The following is a 20,784-nucleotide window of genomic DNA, read 5'->3' as shown; positions in this document are numbered from 1 at the left end:
AAAGGGATGATTGTTAAGATTCCAAAGAAGGACGCCCTTTCAAAGCGTAGATATGACAATTACAGGGGTATCTTCGTGCTTCTTGCGGTCGCAAAGATAATAGTTAAAATAAGTGAACACTTGATCTAAGGACGGAGCTTAGGGCAGAAGAGCAGCATCCTGGAAATCGAAATCTAAAGGAACACCAGGATGGTCAGCAAAAGCGATGAAAGAACAAACATTCATGGAGGTGTGGTCAGACCTGCCTTGAAAAGCATGTCATGCCAGACAAAGCATCTCTAAAGCATGTGGCGCGTCGATGCCTAGGAGATGGCCATTTTCCACTAGAAGACCCAATTATTGGTGGAATAGTGAACTTGTCAGTCTTCGATAGATTTGCCACCTAGCCAGACGAACGGTTCAGAGGGTACTAGGTAGGATCGATCGCATGCGCATGCCTTTAGGGAAGCACGTAAGAATCTCAAGCTCGCCATTCAGCGCAGTAAGAGGGAGTGTTTTAAGGAGCTCTGCTCGGAGGCTGACATACATCTGTGGGGTAACGCCTCTAAAATCGTGATAGGACGATTCAGAGGCGTTTATCTCCGCAAATCACGTGCCCTGTGCTGTTGTTCAAAATAATCCAGGGATTATTCACGCAGCAAGAGGGGGGCACTGGTAACTTTCAGTACCCCGTGAATGTGAAGCCGATTTCACCAGTAACCAGGGACGAACTGCTAAAGATCTGCAATCGAATAAGCGATAGCAAAGCTTCGTGTCTGGGCGGCATACCGGATAAGGCCCTTAAACTTGTCGTCAAATGTAGGCCGGATATGTTCGTGCAACTGTTCGAAGTGTGCATACCGAGGGTATCTTTCCTGCACCATGGAAACGGCAGAAGCTGGTACTCCTGCCTAAGGCTAACAAAACTCCAGGGAAACCATCCTCTTATAGACCCACATGCCTTCTAGACACTATGGGAAAATGTTGGAGCGGGTTATTAATAATACAATAGATTATTACCGGTCGTCGAGAGTCAAGGACGCCTTTCAGATCAGCAGTATACGTTTCGTAAAGCCAGATCAAATTGACGCCAACAAAATGATTACTGGCTTGGCCGAAAATACAATTCACAAAAGGAGTTGTACCAGCAAATATTGTGTGGTAGCGACTCTGAACGTGAGAATGCATCCAATTCCATTTCATTGGAATCTTATACAAAAGTCTCTGACGACGATTGGTGTTTCTACCTACCTCGCGACTATTATCGATAACTACTTGCAAGGACGATTTGATATAATATCGATGATGTATACAAGGGGTACGTTGCCTTCGCGGGTGTCCCACAAGAATCTGTATTGGGTCCACTGCCGCGTAACATCATTCATAATGATGTACTTAACCTTCCGGTTGTGGTCGCAAAACATCTCGAAGATATAGAGTTGAACTTTTCTTCTTTTTCTTCAGCCTTTGTCCCATTCACAAACGGAGTCGGCATAGTGGTGGTGAGTTTTATCTTGCTGCATGCAGTCCCAGTTTGGAGAAAAGTGTTCCATGTTTAGGCAATGCACATAAACTGAGCGCGGACTATAAAAGAACAGTCTTAAGGGCATGTTCTGCCTTCAGGACCGTCTCAGATGATGCAACGTTCCTCATTTCGGTAATGATGTTAATTGACATTCTGAGAACTAAGATGATGAACATGTATAACACCAAGTCCATCTCTCCTTTATCGCAGGTGAAAAAGCCGAAAGGGAGAGGTCCATAAGCAGGTGGCAACAGCGATTGGACCAGTCAGAAAAGGGACGTTGGACTTACAGGTTGATCGCTTCCATCCGGGTGTGGCTGAAGAGAAGACATGGGGAGATCAATTATAATCTCACCTAGTTTCTAAGTGGCCATGGAGGATACCGTCAATGCCTGTGCAGGTTTAAATTGGACACCTCATTGAATTGTCCAAACTGCGACGGGGTCCCAGACGACACTGCGCACGTATTCTTCCAATGTCTTAGGCTCGTGGAAAAAAGAGGAACCTAGAGGAAACTCTAGGTGAAGTGCTATTACCAGAAAATTTTGTACGGAGAATGGTAGCTTGTCTGGAGGATTCGGATGCGATAAATTTCTTGATCGCAGCAATCCAGGACAAACTGTGAAAAGCAGAAGAAGCGAGAAGGGCCCGGATGGAGTCCTAGCTAAAGTAAGCTAATTCCGCCCCGTGACCTAAAGGTGGTTCGACAAGGTAGGGGGAGTTGGGGGTGGTTTTAGTGAGTACAATTCCCATTTGAAGATTTCCATCTTTTTAAGAAAAGAATCGACATTGAACCGGTTTTAATAAGGTTTCGTTTTGCAAACAAAACCTTAAAAATGATTGGAATGGAAGCTGTCTAATTAGGGCGCAGTTTATGAGTATATGATACCGTTTTCAATAGTTGATTAATAAATAATAAAAACCATTTTGAGAATTACCCATTACTATTCTATATGCATATTACCCTGGTTTTCTTCCTCTCGGACACCACCTTGTCGTGGTGGGGGAGCCTGTAGTAGTTTACTACTACACTAAGGGTGTCCAAAAATATGAATATGGAAACGATGGATTTAAACTCTCCAAGTGGTAAGAAGTCACAGACTTCGAATCCACCCGCGACCATGAGCAATCATGTCGCGGCCGAGGCGCGGATTTTGGAGGCCTCACCACATTCATACTCTCCTACAGATCAATCTCTAGAAGGCATGCTTTCCGACTCAGTGGAAAGTTTGCACTTGGTGCCTACGGCGAAGTTAGCCAGAAAGGAAAGTACGGAAACTTTCAAATTGGGAGAAACTGGAAATCCGACTACGGCTGAATTCTGCCTGTCAGAACCTTCTCCTTCATCCTTACCAGGAAGAGCGGAAGAACGGGAAGCTGGTGACGTGGACGCTACTGGTTTAACGCCGGTGTGTGGAAATGAATCCAAGCGGTCCGGACACCGTGAAACTGGAAAGGCCCGAAGCCGACGGCAGAAGAGAGCACTGCGAAGGAAGATGAAGCACCTTGGGAATGAGGACATGGACGTGGCTGTACCACTAGGCGCGGTAACGCCCAGAGAAATCGGACACAACGAAGCGGAATCTCCGGCGGAAGGTGGGGATAAACTGGAAACCCCGGTAAGATCCACACTGGACGCGCCAGACTCTTCTGTCAGCGGTAATGCGCGCAAGAAGCGTAAGACCAACACATCTGCTGTGGACAACGCTTTATTGTGCTCCGCACCAGGGCTTATATCCACGCGTCTCGCGGGATTAGGACCGGTGTGCCCCCCGTAGGGGGGCTCGCACTGGGGAAGGGACTACAGAGTGAATCCTACCTGCTAGTAACTTCTCCTACACCTTTCAAGGAACAGGCGGAAGGAAGGGAAGCCAGAGACGTGAACGGAACTGACTTGATGCCAGTTCGAGTGATCGAATCTATGCAACCCGGACACCGCAAACCAATTAAGGTGCTAAATGGAGAACATACGAATGCTCTGCGGGATGAGATGAGATCTTTCGTGGATGAGAACATGGGAATTGCGGTACTTCCAAGTACGGCTTTTCTCAGAGAAATCAATCACGAGGGGATCGAGTCTCTGGCGGTACGGTGTGTGGGAAACCCCGTCATACGCGGACTGCCGCATACGCTTCTAACTGTTTTCCATAAGACAGTAGACTAAGTTTATGTCGAAAAACATAAAGATTGGTCAAATCAACCTGCAGCATGCCAAAGCTCCCTCCTACCTGTTGGCAGCGAGAATGACAAAGCTGCAGGATTTTCCCTATATCTTTCTGGTGCAAGAACCGTGGGTTCGTTTTAACAGAATCTGTGGCATTGGATCAGTAAAGGGGGCTAGGATCTTCTACGACGAAAGATCCATAAGACCGAGAGCTTGTGTCCTGATGTCAAGACGGTTAGAGGCAACTATGCTGAGACAATATTGTTTCCAGGACTTAGCTACGATCATCATACAATACCAAATAAATGGCGAGAGGAAAAACATCATAGTTGCCTCCGCTTATTTACCCTATGATTCTTTCTATCCTCCACCGACGCAAGAACTTAGGGATCTGGTGGCGTATGCAGAATCAAGTGATCTCGAACTCTTAATAGGTTGCGATCCGAATGCTCAACATATTTGTTTGGGCAGTAGCAAATGCAATCCAAGAGCTATTTGATTTCATTACTTCAGCTGGTCTTATGACTGCAAACGTAGGGTGCGCCCCTACGTTCGTGGGACCGAGAAGAAGCGAAGTAATTGACCTAACAATCTGTACCCCAAAATTGTTAGAGTTGATTACACACTGGCAAGTGCTAGACGAGGTCTCACTGTCAGATCACCGATATCTAGAATTCAATCTGACTATTGCGGGCGAACAGTCTGCAGTACAAAGGCGGAACCCTAAGAAAACGGATTGGGCAAAGTTCAATGAACTTCTTGGCAATAAAGTACAGTTCCCTAGGCGACTAAGGACTCCTTTCGTGCTGGAAGATGAATTGAAAACTCTGAACGGCACACTTTTAGAGTGCTATGAAGAGGCTTGTCCTATTACCCGAGGCCAAAGCGGTAAAACCGGTGGAACCGAGAACTGCAAAAACTCAGGAAATCAACCTTCTAAATCGTGCTTTCAAAAGTAACAAGGACGAAGACTGGTTAAATTTCAGGAACTCACAACGTGAATATAAGAGGCTCGTGAGGTACTCGAAACGAGACTCCTTTAGAGCGTACTGTGAGGAACTGGAAGGCGAAAGGGAGACTTCAAGGCTGTGCAGAGTCCTCAAAAGGGATGAGTCGGCCAAGTTGGATTCTCTCAGAAAACCCGACGGTACTTTCACGAGCTCCAGACTGGACTCAGTACAGACCCTCCTGGAAGTACACCACCGGGGAGAACGGGTGAGAGAAGTGGTAGGGGGAGAGTTGACGGTTCTTGCAACCCCTTCAACACGCAAGCGTTGCAAGGGGAACTGGAACACTGCGAAAGCGGTTGTTATCCATGAAAAGCTGAGACCTGCCCTACTGTCCTTTGAACATTTCAAAGCACCTGGCATGGATGGCATCTATCCGGCAATGCTAAAGGAGGGTATGGAGCATTTAGAGCGACCTCTAAGAAATATTTTTCGAGGATGTCTTGCTCTGGGCTACGTGCCTTCTTCTTGTTAAGGTAGTTTTCATACCGAAACCCGGGAAATATGACTATTCTAATTCAAAGAACTTCAGACAGATCACCTTGACTTCATTCTTGCTGAAAGGTTTAAAGAAACTGGTGGAGCGTCACATTCGTGGAAACGCACTTAGGTCACACCCACTTAGTGAAAACCAACATGCTTACCAACGTGGAAAGTCCTGTGAGTCTGCTCTTCATTCTTTGGTCACAAAGATAGAGGATGCAACTTTGAATGGTGAGTACGCGATGGGGGTGTTCGTGGATATTGAAGGGGCTTTTGACTGTGCGCCTTTTCAAAAACTTTGTGATGCCGCCGGAGCGCATGGTGTTGATGATGCTTTAATTAAGTGGATCCATGCTATGCTAACGCAAAGATTGTTGTGCGCTGAGGTAGGGGTCGATCGCTACCTGACTACAGAAGCAACGAAAGGCTGCCCCCAAGGAGGTGTGCTTTCGCCGCTTCTGTGGAGTATGCTGATCGACTCACCGCTATGCGAACTGCAAAATTTGCCAACACACGCTCAAGCTTATGCTGATGACGTGGCTGTACTTGCTGTTGATCGGGATCTTAGAACGATGTGTAGGAATATACAGCGTCCCGTTGATTTGATAGAGAGCTGGTGCCTTAGACATAGTTTGTCAGTTAATCCAAATAAAACCACAATGGTTTTATTCACAAAAAGGAGAAAACTGGATGGACTTTGTCTCCCTGAGATGAGGGGTACTATCCTTCAACTCTCCGAAGAAATGAAATATCTGGGGGTCACTCTAGATAAAAAACTTCTTTGGAACAAACATGTAGAGGTAAAGATGAAACGAGCTCTCACAGCTTATGGGTTGTGCAGACGGACCTTTGCCTTGACATGGGGACTCAGGCCAGGGGTAGGGTAATGTGGATATACGATGCCATCATTAGGCCGATGTTCGTATATGCATCCGTTGTGTGGTGGGTTAAGGTGAGACAAAAAGGTTTTCACCGTAAACTAGACGCACTGCAAAGAACTGTTTGGGTATCACTGGTGCCATGAGCACGACATCCGGCGCAGCTCTGAATGCACTACTCAATTTGCAGCCCCTGGATATATTTATTCAAAACACTGCAATGAAAGCAGCTCATAGGCTAATTCGATTAGATCTATGGGAAAACAAAGGATGTGGGGGGCACAGAGCATTGGAAGAGTTACTGGGAGGACTAAATCCAGTTCTTACAATGCCTTCCGATTCTCGTGTCCCCATACATCTGTTTGGTAGAAGATATGTAGTTACCCTGAAGCGTAGAGAGGACTGGGAAGACCCAGGGGAATGCGTGGCGGGATATACGGAAGTCTTCTACACCGATGGCTCAAAAACAGAAGAGGGTTCTGGAGCCGGAGTCTACCTCTCGAATAAAAACGAGAAGTGGGCTTTTCCTTTGGGACAATATGTAACGGTTTTTCAAGCCGAAGTTTATGCGATCCTTAGGGCGCAAAGTGGGCGATTGACGAGCGGTTGAAGGGCAGGCGCATCGCAATCTGCAATGACAGTCAAGCTGCACTGAGGGCATTGAGCAGTCCTTTGATCACCTCGAAAATCGTTGAGGAATGCAGAAACCGTTTGAACTCTATGTCTAGATTCAATACGGTGGAACTACTCTGGGTACCTGGTCACTGTGGCATAGAGGAAAATGAAATCTTGGACACTTTAGCGAAAGAGGGGTCAATCTCCCCTATGCCGGGACCGGAGCCAGCAATTGGGGTATCAGTAGCATTGGCTAAATCTGTTTTCAAAAACTGGGAACAAGTTTCCCATAAGGTGGCAGAGCTTAAAAGCTGCTCGACACACCAAACTTTTCCTGCCAGAACCCAACATAGGTACCGCAAAGTTTATCCTGTCGAAAAGCAGGAGGGCTTGCAGGTGTCTGGTGGGCATTCTGACAGGCCATAATTCACTAGGTGGGCATCTGTTCAGAATAGGAATTACCGAAGATGATACGTGTCCCTTTTGTAATGAGGAAGCGGAATCCATGGAGCATTTCCTATGTGAATGCCCCGCCTATGGACGCATCAGGCATCCCCCAATTGCGACGGGTAGCATCACATCCACTAACGGAAATCCTGCGATACGTTAACGAATCCGGAATATTCCGTTAGACGGGGGAGGCGAGTACAATGGGCCAACACGGCCTGAGTGCTCAGAAGCTGTAGCTTCTCCTCCACCATACACACACACACACACCCTGGTGTTAAATTATTTCGAAGCGGTGCAGCGTGTGGTCCAAGTTTTATTCTCCTCAAGTTCCCAAAAACTCAAATATATTTAATTCATAAAATCATGTCTCCTAACACACAATGTTCCGAAATCTCCCAAAATCATTCATTGTTGACATTCTGAGTTGAATTTTTGGCAGAAAAACCCTTCTCTATCCGCTTATTAAAGTATGTCATATGAGCATATATCAAAAAAGTTGAGGACACAGGAAATATTAAAATTCAGGTACACGTATCCTATCCCTTCCAGCCATCCATCTTCCGGCCTGTGTATTTTCACATCCATCTTCTATCTGTCTCCTGTTTAACATGCGAAGAATGAAATTGCCATGTGTCGGTCCCAAGAATAAATCAGAAGTTAAACGAAGGATAAACTTAAATGGGTGATGCCAGGGAAATGAAAAAGTTTCAAATGCTACCCAACACTCGAAGCACACACAGAAGAGGCGTGTTGCGAGGACCGAGGACCGAGGCCCAAAAGCCGAAACAGGAAATTGAGCGAAAATGCTCTACAAGGCGAATCCTGTAATTAAAATTCATCTGCCAACTTAGCGACCTTAAAACTCCACAATTTCATCGGGAGAAAAAAGCCTTATGAGCCCAGTAGAAGGGTACAATAAGCAGCTGCTTGCCACGAGTGTAGCGACGACGCTAAAGGAGACTACAAGATATGAGAGAGGACGACGTTCCTTCCGGAACGTCACATTCAGTTTGCTTGCCAAACAAACCGCAAAAGGACATGGAAGGTTTGCGAGCGTACGACACTCATTTGCTATATTTATACATACACACGGACGACATATGCTCACAGAGGGAGTTTTTCAACACACTTTGAGGTCTACTAGCAGAGAACATAGAAAACCCATAACACAACCATCTATTGCCGCAGGAAAATCACAAAATGGAAAGAAAACTTGCGGCTAAGTTGGTTATGTTCGTTGTTATTTCCAATCCACAAGAAAGTTTAACTTTGGGGGTGGGACAGCGTTTTCGGGAGCAGGAGGTATCATTATAATGCTTTGAGAATTCTACATAATTTCAAGCCGAACTTCATATTTATTTGGGGCGGGAGGGTGTAGTCCCGAATTTTGAATGATAGACTTGGGATGCGAACTTGCTTTGTGTAAAGTGAAACTATTTAGAAGACAATTGAGTTGTCTGGGGATTTGGAAGCTACAATTTGTTTCTGATTAGTTCTGTATCATTGGTTGAAAATTGCTATTTGAGAAGATGGTCTCAGGCGGAGGAATATGAGATTGTTTAGGATTGATACCCTTGGGTTTGAGTTCACTTCCAGACTGGCTTCTATCTTATTAGAGATGGTTGGAATTCAAATTTCCGAAATTGTGTGTTTTGCTTTCAATTTACCAACATTGATAGTATTTTCAAGATAATTCAATTTTCCATTTAGAGAGTTGTTGTTTGCCATAGCAAAGCAGTGGTCTACCCCGTTTATTCGAGCATTGCGTATAGATGTCAGAAGCGGGCCAAACCGCGTCGCTTCCTGCATGAGAATTCTGTAGGAGTAATTTTTCTTACCGCCGGCCGGTAGTCCCGAGTGTTCCCGATCTTAAAGAGAGGGAAGAATTCATCCAGTCCTACCCAATCAGTTTGCTGCTTAATATCTGCAAGGTTTTCGAGGTTTTGGTATTAAAAGCCTTGAATAAGCATATCAAAAGGAAGGAATTATTGTCAAATGCGCAATTCGGTAAATCCGGTAAATAAGTAAAGGCAAGGGCTGATATTTGTTTGCGTTACAGACCTGGAGAACCCCTTTGATACCTTCTGGTTGGATGGGCTGATCTTCAGGCTCCTGAAGAATCTTACCTCTTAGCAATGAAGTGTAGCATAACAAATACTTTGTCATCACTGATGGAAATCTCACTACTGGTAGAGTGTTTCATGTTCTGAATGGATTGCAGCAAGGAGCAGTGAATGCACCTACTCTTTTTGCAATATATGCCGGGGAATTAATCAACTTGTTCGAGTTTAATAAATTTCCGAAGAGGGGGTTGGTTGCCTTCGCTGGCAATCTGACAGCCTACACGGCACACATAAAGGTAACTGAGGTGCAAACTGAACTTCAGAAGATTATTTTTTATTTGAGGATTGTGGGAGTCCTGAGTCTGCATCCAGGTAATGTCGCACCGGACCCGTTGGGAAGAAACTTTCTTCCACGTTTGTGGACCACGGACCCCTCTTTTTCGAGCTAAATATCTAAAAGTTAAAAAAAATTCAGAAAAGTCACTGACGGATTTGTCCAAGCCTGGGTTTGGGTTTGAATCTATGATGAATAGGAATATGAATCTATCTATGATATGGCGGATTTCACATGGTTATAATTCGCACTCATGTCGTGTTTGCGATTATACATAAAGGAGCGAAAATCACCTGCAGCCCTTTCGGTCATGCTGCTTCCAGGGCATACGAAAGACAGTGTCTGATAAATTGCCTTTTCCCTGGACGGAACCGACAGCCACTTTCTTCAACTGCTGGATGAAAATTAACGTGCTACAGTGTGAAACTGTGTAAAGGAACTTGAAGATGGTTTTAAGCGCAAGAAGTGCGTTAGATTGTTGGGTGCGCGTTTTCACGAACGTCTCCAATTTAACGAGCGGGTTATCATCATCATCAACAGCGCAACAACCGGTATCCGGTCTAGGTCTGCCTTAATAAGGAACTCCAGACATCCCGGTTTTGCGCCGAGGTCCACCAATTCGATATCCCTAAAAGCTGTCTGGCGTCTTGGCCCACGCCATCGCTCCATCTTAGGCAGGGTCTGCCTCGTCTTCTTTTTCTACCATAGACATTGCCCTTATAGACTTTCCGGGTGGGATCATCCTCATCCATACGGATTAAGTGATCCGCCCACCGTAACCTATTGAGCCGGATTTTATCCACAACCGGACGGTCATGGTATCGCTCATAGATTTCGTCATTGTGTAGGCTACGGAATCGTCCATCCTCATGTAGGGGCCAAAAATTCCTCGGAGGATTCTTCTCTCGAACGCGGCCAAGAGTTCGTAATTTTTCGGTTGTGATTTTCGACCCTAGATAGGAGAAATTGTCAACGGTCTCAAAGTTGTATTCTCCTATCCTTATTCTTCTTTGTGTTTGAGTTTGACCAGTGCGGTTTGATGTTGTTGGTTGATTCCACCATATATTTTGTCTTGCCTTCATTGATGTGCAGCCCAAGGTCTCGCGCCGCCTGCTCGATCTGGATGAAGGCAGTTTGTACGTCTCGGGTGGTTCTTCCCATGATGTCGATATCGTCAGCATAGGCCAGTAGTTGGGTGGACTTTAAGAGGATCGTACCTCTTGCATTCACCTCAGCATCACGGATCACTTTCTCGAGGGCCAGGTTAAAGAGGACGCATGATAGGGCATCCTCTTGTCGTAGAACGTTGTTGATGTCGAATGGTCTTGAGAGTGATCCTGCTGCTTTTATCTGGCTTCGCACATTGGTCAGGGTCAGCCTACTCAGTCTAATTAATTTCGTCGGGATACCGAATTCTCTCATGGCCGTGTACAGTTTTACCCTGGCTATGCTATCATAGGCGGCTCGGCTCGGCAAGTCGATGAACAGATGGTGCAACTGTTGTCCATATTCCAACAGTTTTTCCATCGCCTGCCGCAGAGAGAAAATCTGATCTGTTGCTGATTTGCCTGGAGTGAAGCCTCTTTGGTATGGGCCAATGATGTTCTGGACGTATGGGGCTATCCGGCCTAGCAAGATAGTGGAGAATATCTTATAGATGGTACTCAGCAACGTGATACCTCTATAATTGCTGCACTGTGTGATACCTCCTTTTTTTTATGTATGAGACAGATTATGCCTCGTTGCCAATCGTCAGGCATTGATTCGCTGTCCCATACCTTGAGCACAAGTTGATGAACCACTTGGTGTAACTGGTCGCCTCCATATTTAACCAATTCGGCTGTAATTCCATCGGCTCCTGGCGACTTATGATTTTTTAGCCGATGAATTGCACGGACTGTTTCTCCTAAACTTGGTGGTGGCAGTATTTGTCCGTCGTCTTCAGTTGGCGGCACCTCCAACTCGCCGATGTTCTGGTTGTTCAGTAGCTCATCAAAGTACTCAACCCATAGCTCTAATATGCCCATTCTGTCGGAAATCAGATTTCCCTCTTTGTCTCGGCAGGATGAGCATCGAGGTGTATAAGGCTTCCTCCTGCTGACTTATTGGTAAAACTTCCGCGTCTGGTGCGGTTGCTCCCTGTACTTTTCTAGTTCACAGACTTGCTGGTTCTCCCAGGCTTCCTTTTTCCGTCTGTGAAGTCGCTTCGCGGGTTAAAGTTACGCTAAAAAGCGCTCCGAAGGCATTGATGTCTCTTCGAAGTTTCATTTATACTCCACATCTTAGCCGAGAGGTTAAGGCCTTTTGCTACTATACTTTAGTTAGGCTAGTACTCACCTACGTTTGTCCTCTTTGGTTTAATTTGAGTGCTAGCCAGAAGGGGGGTAAGGATCTTTCAAAGCAAATGTCCGCGCGCTTGCATGGGACTTAATAGGAATCATCATCATCAACGACTCGATAAGCGGTATCCGGTCTAGGCCTGCCTCAATAAGGAATGCCAGACACCCCGGTTTTGTGCCGAGGACCACCAATTCGATAACTCTAAAGGCTGCCTGGGGTCCAGACTTACGCCATCGCTTCATCTCAGATCGGTTCTGCCTGGTCTTCCTTTTCTACCGTAGATATTGCCCTTATACACTTTCCGGGCTGGATCATCCTAATTCATACGGATTAAGTGACCCGTAACCTTTTGAGCCGGATTTTATCCACAACCAGACGGTCATGGTATCGCTCATAGATTTCGTCGTTATGTAGGCTACGGAATCGTCCATCCTCATGTAGGGGGCTAAAAATTCTTCGGAGGATTCTTCTCTCGAATGCGACCAACAGTTCGCAATTTTTCTTGCTAAGAACCCAGGTCTCTGAAGAATACATGAGGACTGGCAAGACCATTGTTTGGTACAGTAAGAGGTTTGACCCTATGGTGAGACGTTTCGAGCGAAACAGTTTTTGTAGACTTTGTTGGCAGCCAACAACTTTGCGCGGATTTCATCGTTGTAGCTGTAATCGGTTGTAATTTTCAACCCCAGATAGGAGAAAAATTCAACGGTCTCAAGGTTGTAGTTTCATATCTTTATTGTTTTCGTTTGACTAGTGCGATTCGATGTTGTTCGTTCTTTGGGTTTTGGCGCTGACATTGTCACCATGTACTTCGTTTTGCCTTTATTAATGTGCAGCCTGCTCGATCTGGATGAAGGTGGACTGTCAATATCGTCAGCATGGGCCGGTAATTGGGTGCACTTGAAGAGAATGGCGCTTCTCGCATTTACGTCTGAATCGCGAATCATGTTCTAGAGGGCCAGGTTGAAGACGATGCATGTTATGGCATCCTCTTGTCTTAGACCGTTGTTTATGTTGAATGGTCTCCAGAGTTATCCTGCTGCTTTTATCTGGCCTCGCACATTGGTCAGGGTCAGCCTAGTCAGTTTTATTAACTCTGTCGGGATACCGAATTCTCTCATGGCCGTGTATAGTTTTATCCTGACTATGCTATCATGCGGCTTTAAAGTCGATGAAAAAAAAGCGCAACTGATGCCCACATTTCAAAATTTTTACCATCGCTTGTCGCAAAGAGTAAACCTGATCTGTTGTTAATTTCCCTGCAGTGAAGCCTCTTTGGAATAGGGCAATGATGTTCTGAGCGTATGGGGCTATCCGGCCTAGCAAGATGGCGGAGAATATCTTATAGGTGGTGTTCAGAGACGTGATGACTCTATAATTGTTGCACTGTGTGATATCTCCTTTTTTATGTATGGGGCAGATAATGCTTCGTGGTCAATCGTCAGGCATTCTTCCGCTGTCTCACACCTAGTTGATGAACCACTTGATACAGTTCGTCGCCCCATATTTAATCAATTCGGCTGTGATTCCATCGGCTCTTGGCGACTTATGGCTTTTAAGCCAGTAGATTGCGCGGAGCGTTTCTTTTATGCTTGGTGGTGGCAATATTTGTTCGTCGTCTTCAGTTGGCGGGACCTCCAACTCGTCGATATTTTGGTTGTGGAGCAGTTCATCAAAATACTCAACCCATCGCCCCAATATGGCCATTCTGTCGGAAATCAGATTTCCCTTTTTGCCTCGGCAGGATGAGCATCGAGTTGTATTGGACGTCATCCTGCTGACTTATTGGTAAAACTTCCGTGCCTGGTTCAGTTGCTCCCTGTACATTTTGAGTTTGCAGACCGGTTGGTTCTCCCAGGCTTCCTTTTTTCGTCTGTGAAGTCGCTTCTCCGTTCGACGGAGCTCTAGACAAACTAGACAAAATATATGGTGGCCACGTCAGCACCGAAGACAAATCAATCAACAACATCAAACCGCACTGGTCAAACACGAAGAAGAATAAGGATAGGAGAATACAACTTTGAGGCCGTTGATAATTTCTCCTATCTAGGGTCGAAAATCACAACCGATAACAGCTACGATGATGAAATCCGCGCATGGTTGTTGTCAGCCAACAGAGCCTATTTCAGAAGAATTTTTGGCCCCCTACATGAGGATGGACGATTCCGTAGCCTACACAATGACGAAATCTATGAGCGATACCATGACCGTCCGGTTGTGGATAAAATCCGGCTCAATAGTTTACCGTGGGCGGGTCATTTAATCCGTATGGATGAGGATGATCCCACCCGGAAAGTCTAAAAGGGCAATATCTATGGTAGAAAAAAAAGACGAGGCAGACCCTGCCTAAGATGGAGCGATGGCGTAGGTGAGGACGCCAGATAGCTTTTAGGGATATCGAATTGGTGGACCTTGGCGCAAAACCGGGATGTCTGGAGTTCCTTATTAAGGCAGACCTAGACCGGATACCGGTTGTTGCGCCGTTGATGATGATGATGATGATGGGCACTATCTTAATAACAGAACACTCCTGTGGAGGGTTGAGATTTAGCCAAGTTTCATTAATGAAGGTTAACAGAGCAGATTTGGCAGACGGGTTTAGCCACTGGATGTACATGTACATAATTTGGTCGTTACCCGGTGCGGAATTCTTTTTCCGTTTGTTAAGGACCAGAACGAATTCCTCAGGAGTAAAATTTTGTTGAAGTGATGGTGACAGTAAGTGGGATGTCAAATTGTTTGGAATTGGGCTGTTGTAGCTTGAGCTTAGAAAGTCTACGATCTACGATTCTGGTCATTTTCAGAGTCCCAATTGCGGTTGTCGGTTTTTCTCAGGGAAATGTATGCTTTTAGCCCTAATGTGCTCAAGCGATTGTCGGATGCCATACAAAAAACTTTTATCCTCGTAGGCCCATCTTCCTTGACCATAATTACTTGGTCATTGAGATTAAGACGCCTCGTAAGTTTGTGGAAATTGAGGGGTTGAAAGCCTCAATTCTTTCTTGACCATTAATTTCGTCTATGTATGGCGTGGGGTTGCTTCTCTCCACACATACTGTGTACGCTTTACATTGCACGTTCTCGTTGCATTTGTACACTGGGGTTGTTTGCTCCATAGTAACTATATTTTGCTTCTCCATTGGAGAAATAGGTTCAGCTTATTTCAGCAGAATCCTCGTCAAGGTGTAAGTTATAAGATAGTCTGGAAATCGGCAGGTTGCAGAAATAAAAAAAAAACACCATTGCATATTTGTTTCTTAGCATCGTTTAGTTAAATTGGCCCTGCCATTCTATTCTCATTATCAACAGAAACTGGAATTCATTAAAAAGATTAGTCCAGGATTTTCAATAACATAGGGTAATTAGTTGTTAATTAATTTAAATTTACCAATAAGATTTTGAGAATTGTTAGCTTAATGGCTTTTGATGCTAGGATAGTATAATTACGGTAATTGGAAGGTAATTAAGGGACCTTCCAAGATGATATAAATAGCTTGGAAATCCTAAATAGGGCAGATACATCCATATCTTTAAAGAGATTAGTTCGCTGATATAAGCTACCTTTGACAAACCTTTGGCAAAATTAAAAATTATTATATAGAATTAATTTAGTTCAAGATGTGGAAAGCTGGAAAAGAACGAAATAATACCAAGGCAACTTTTCTTTTGCCGAATAATACCAAAACTAGCGCTAAGCCCGTCGGTACTAGGAAAACGTTTGGGATGACTTCTGCAATCAGCTGGGATGACCCAACATCAGACGACATTCGGAAGACGAATGAATTGAATAAGCTACTGGAATCTTATGGTATATTCGAAACTCCAGCGGAATCTAATCATCGAGATGAGATTTTGGAAAAGTTGAACCAATTGGTGAAACAGTGGATACGCGCCGTAGCTCTCTCTAAGAATGTTTTGCCATCTGTGGCCAACAAGCTGGGAGGAAAGGTTTTCGAGTTTGGATCATACCTATTAGGTGTGCATCACAGAGGAGCCGATATTGATGCTTTGTGTGTGGCCCCGTACTGTATTGAGAGGTCCGACTTTTTCAAGTCATTTTTTGAACTATTGAAGGGGCACCCTGGAGTCAAGAAATGTCTGGCCATAGAAGAAGCATTTGTACCAGTAATTAAGATGAGTTTCGAAGGCGTGGAAGTCGATTTGTTGTTCTCACGTTTAGACCTCGAAACCATTCCCGATGATATTGATTTACAAAACGACAAGTTGTTGCGGTATCTGGATCCGAAATCGTTGCGAAGTTTGAATGGTCGGCGCGTTACGGAGAAGATACTGAAGCTAGTTCCTAACGTAGATACATTTCGTTCGGCACTAAGAGCGGTAAAACTTTGGGCTAAAAATCGTGGAATTTATTCAAATTCTGTTGGCTATTTTGGAGGAGTGACGTGGGCTATGTTAGTGGCTAGAGTTTGTCAATTATATCCAAACGCTGCACCTGCCACCATTATACAAAAATTCTTTCTGATTTTTTCCATGTGGAAGTGGCCGCTGCCGGTGTTGCTTACACCAGTAGACGACGCAGATTTGGGTCATCCGGTCTGGGATCCTCGGATAAATTTGTCTGACCGTTCTCACCTGATGCCAATTATAACACCATCATATCCACAGCAGAATTCAACGTTTAACGTCACGGAATCTACGAGAAAGGTTATTGTGGACGAATTTGAACGGGGCAAGAGGACATCATTGGAGATAATGCAAGGGAAAGCGACATGGGACCAATTGTTAGAGCCTCCTCGGTTCTTTTATAAGTATCGGCATTTCATTATGTTGTTAGTAAACTCGAGTACAGCAGAAGACCATTTAAAATGGTGTGGATTCGTTGAAGCGAAAGTGCGTTTATTAGTGGGCAACCTGGATCGTAACCCCCAAGTTTCTTTGGCCCATGTTCATCCAAAATGTTTCGATATGTACCGGCATGAAGGTAATTCTATGACACCTTTTTGTTCAATGTGGTTTATTGGACTTGAGATTGCAGCCGTTGGGACTTCGACCGTGAACTTATCAGACAGCATTCAAGGATTTGTTCAGCAAGTTCAGTCACAAGCTGAGAAAATGATAAAAATGGGAATGAAAATTGAAGCACGCTATGTGAAACGGAAAGAATTGAATCAATATCTGGATCCTGAAATATTGAAACGTGAGAGGCAGAGTACAGAGCAACAGACAGTGCCTTTGAAACGAAAGTCCAACGAAATATCTACGCAACTGTCGAAAAAGAGTCGTACCGCTGGGATCACTTGCATAAATTAATAGATTTAGGTTAAGAGCTTAGACTTTTTTGTATTGAATGTTTTCTTTGTAAATAAATTTTTCCTTCAATGTAATTAATTTTGTCTCATCATTTAAAAGTCCTGTAATTTGTCCCTGATTATTGGCTGGCTACCTAAGGAATTGAATAATAATAATAATATAATAATAATCGTTGGCGCAACAATCCATATTGGATCAGGGCCTTGAAGTGTGTTAGAGCACTTCATTCAAGACCGTAACGGTACACCACAGTAGACTGTAGGAGGCAATGTGGTCAGCCTCTTTTAATACAGATACATTTCGTAGGCCGTAGCCACTGCCGGTTCTGCATGCACAAATATATGATTAGTATTCACTTCTTAGTGTTCAAAGGGTAGTATAGGTCCCAGGGCGAAACTTGGATGGGGGAGCATAAAACCTGGGAAACGCCTCTTGAACCAACACCAACAGCTTTACTACCAAACCCTATCTCACAGTTTATGACTTATCAGAACAAAGAGCAGTATAAATGTGTTCACCGCCGCGGTTGGAAACTGAAGAGACTGGCTTATTTCCATGCGGTCCTTACTGTCCCAACCAACGGCATTTTTCCACCGCTAATTCTCCACTCCCTTGGTGCGTTCTAAAATGAGTGAGTGGAGAGTTCCCAGCCATCTACCCGTCCGCATTCGCAACATTCGAAATAAATTTCGAATGCTGCAGATCCTGCGGCGCCACACAATTGTCGATCCTCCTTACAGTGTGACCTATCCATTGCCGCTTCCGTCTTCCGATCACAGTGGCAGTAGGCAGTGGTAGGAGTGGCAGGCCTGTGTCCCGACCAAGTTCTCAGTTTGAGATCTCTGCGCGTGCCCGCTTTCTTTGAGAATGCAACATTACTCGGTATGCAGTATTAAGGAAACCTTGAGTAGTACTGGATTGGAGGGATATCTTACGCATTAGATAATATGTATGCTATGAACCAGGATAATCTAGTAGGATTTGGGAGGCAACGACTTGAACTGAGACATGCTCCAGGGTGCCGCCATCTCCCCAATGCTCTGATTATTAGTGGTGAAAGAATATTGGATAGGAGCGGGTGGTGGCGTATGTCGACGACTTGTTGATATTAGTGTTAGGGATGTATACCTCCATTGTTGGTCACATCCCAGGTTTTGCCCGTATATTCCAAGTGGAAGTACTGGTGCCACTGCAAACCTGTTGAAGGTTGGGGCATGATTCGACCCCCAAAGCGTAAGAAAGCCATTCTAACCGACAACCAAGCGGCCATTACGGCCTTTTCTCAGCGGCGACATCTGCCAAACCTCTTGAAACAGTGCAGGAACGCGCTGAGTAGTCTGAACGGCACGCTTAAGGTTACATTGAGGGGAATGAGTGAGCTGACGGATTGGTAGTCAGTGTCCCGCGGGCTACTGTCAAGGGTGGAACTTAACAACCAAGGAACTCAGATGGGGAAGGCTCAACACTTGTGCCATGTCAAGGAAGATTTGACCCGCTTATAACAAAACACGATCGCTGTTTGGGGCACTGATTCAAGGGGACCATTTGCACTGCCGAAGCTTCGGAAAAGAGGGAGACACTCTCAAGGACTTCCTTTGCGATTGCCAAGCTTTAGCTAGAGTCCGGCTGCGGACACTAGGTGAACCACTATTTACGGACCTCAGAAAGATTTCAGCTAAGCATAACAGCAGTCACCGTCTTAGGAGTTTGTGGCATCTAAACGCGGTGGTGAGCCCGGCGCTAATTAGGTGTTGTTTTTCAATTTCATTATAGTCAGCTATTCGTTAACAAAAACTTTGAGTGCCCACGGTGGCCATAATGTTTAAGCCGTTATTTTTGTTAGATTGTAAGATTGTTTCTCGTTCATTTTAATTAAGCTACATCTTACTTTCCAATTGTTTGTTCTTAATTTGATTTGAAAACCAGAAAACTATCTTAGATCGGTGTTCAGTCATTGAGGTGAACTGCGTCTTAAAGCAACTCCGACTAATACATGAAACTAAGTGTTGAGAGTGGGGGCACGTGGTCAAAAGTGACCTCAAGCGACCTGTCCAGTTCTGATTCAAAGTATGGGAGTGAAGCTTAGACTCTAGATAAACGGGGCGTATTTTGGAGAACTACAGTGCCCTAGGAGGAATTAAGGGAAATCTGCGTATTTATCATTAATTTTGTAATAGAAAGGATGACAGACACCACTAGTAAAGGGTCGACAGACACTGAAGCAATTAAATCTTCAGTATAATGCAACGGTGGGAATCACCTGGCTAATCGAAGATGAAAGTATGGACATGGGGCTGATTCTGGAACCTTGACTGACTGGCGAACGGAGCGATACCTGAGCTTGAAAGTGTAGGAAGTAAATGGATATATAACTTTCCCGTCCGTGATCCTATTCACCAAATCCGAAATTCAACCAGTGGTAACCTCATTTCTATTGACCTTTTGGCATCACGGATTAGCGCAATGGGGCAAAAGGGAACATGCGAGATTACTTATTAGCACGCATATATTTCCGGTATGATCCACAGATTGTGAAAACGCTGGAGAGATTGGAGGTGGGGCATATTATCTTTGGGCAATTGTTGGTGTTGACGGAATCATCACCATAAAGCTTGGGCTGCCATCAAAAACTATAGAAGAGGAGAATATCTTTATGGATATATATTAGTCACGAAGTAGTAATATATACCAGGGCGACCAATAAATATACGCTAGTAAACAAAGGGTAGCTGGTAGAATCAAAATTTTGAAGAACAATGATAGAAGGAGCACCTAGGAAACAAGGAGTTCCCCAAAAAGTAAAAAGGTGCGGGGAAAGTGCTGCCGTCCGTGTTTGGGTCGCTATACAATGCAAGCACTTAGACGAAGTCACGTGTAACGTGGAAATCTGCACTGTCTTAGCAGAGTAGTTCAAGTTACACTCCTTGCAGAAGGCATCCAATACAAACTTCAGAAGGCTTATGGAGGCAGATGGCTACCGGATTATCAACAGAGGAAACGCGAGTTGTTGGATGTCGGGAAGGTCCGTATTGGAAGGATAGTCTCTCGTATAAGAGGGCAAATCCCTTTGAAGAGATGCTTGTCCTGTACGGACATCTGGCGAGGGCATGTACAATTGCAGTTGATGGGTCAAACCGATGACACCATTTGAGGTAAGGGGTCACATTGTTCGGCAATAAAACGAGCATCACAAATGCATACTGTGCCATGAAAAGCAGGGCCTGACAGCTAGCGTATTGCTGGTATTGATCCAAATCTGCTTCAATTGCTATAGGTTCGCTTAAGACTTGCTCTCGTAAACCACGCCCGGATTGGAGGCGCAAGCGTCTATAATAAGTGGATCTTATATAAACCTTAACAACAATGTATGGGTACCCGATCATACAGATGAGACGGCATTGTGGGCATGCGGGAACTACGCTCTACAGGAATGAATGAGGCAATTCACAAGTCGGTTCGCATGGATATTACAGGCATATATGCCTACAGTTGTCGCCACGTCTAACGCTGGCTGAATTCGAGAACTGAAATCAAAAGCCATTGTCGGTGACTTTAATGCTTCGGCCAGAGAATGGCGAAGTTTACTGATGAATGCGACAGAGCGTTCTTCCTTGGAGGCCTTTGTGCAGTTAGACATTATATTGGTTAACGATGATCAGAGAATCCGGTTCGGCT

The 20,784-nt window shown here is 44.9% G+C and overlaps 2 protein-coding genes across 3 annotated transcripts in view; one reads left to right on the top strand and one right to left on the bottom strand.

Moving 5' to 3' along the window:
* Positions 1–20,784, bottom strand: part of LOC119656070 (branchpoint-bridging protein) — a 189,789-nt gene that overhangs the window by 148,223 nt on the left and 20,782 nt on the right. The window lies entirely within an intron of this gene.
* On the top strand, positions 15,457–17,109 carry LOC119656169 (poly(A) polymerase type 3-like). Its single transcript, XM_038062515.1, has one exon. The coding sequence runs from the start codon at positions 15,457–15,459 to the stop codon at positions 17,107–17,109; it is 1,653 nt and encodes a 550-aa protein (XP_037918443.1).

The sequence above is a fragment of the Hermetia illucens genome, chromosome 4 (genome assembly GCF_905115235.1).
Source record: "Hermetia illucens chromosome 4, iHerIll2.2.curated.20191125, whole genome shotgun sequence".
In the NCBI taxonomy this organism is placed as follows: domain Eukaryota; kingdom Metazoa; phylum Arthropoda; class Insecta; order Diptera; family Stratiomyidae; genus Hermetia; species Hermetia illucens.
The sequence above is the reverse complement of the archived record's forward strand: the minus strand, read 5'-3'. Positions and strand labels throughout refer to the sequence as shown.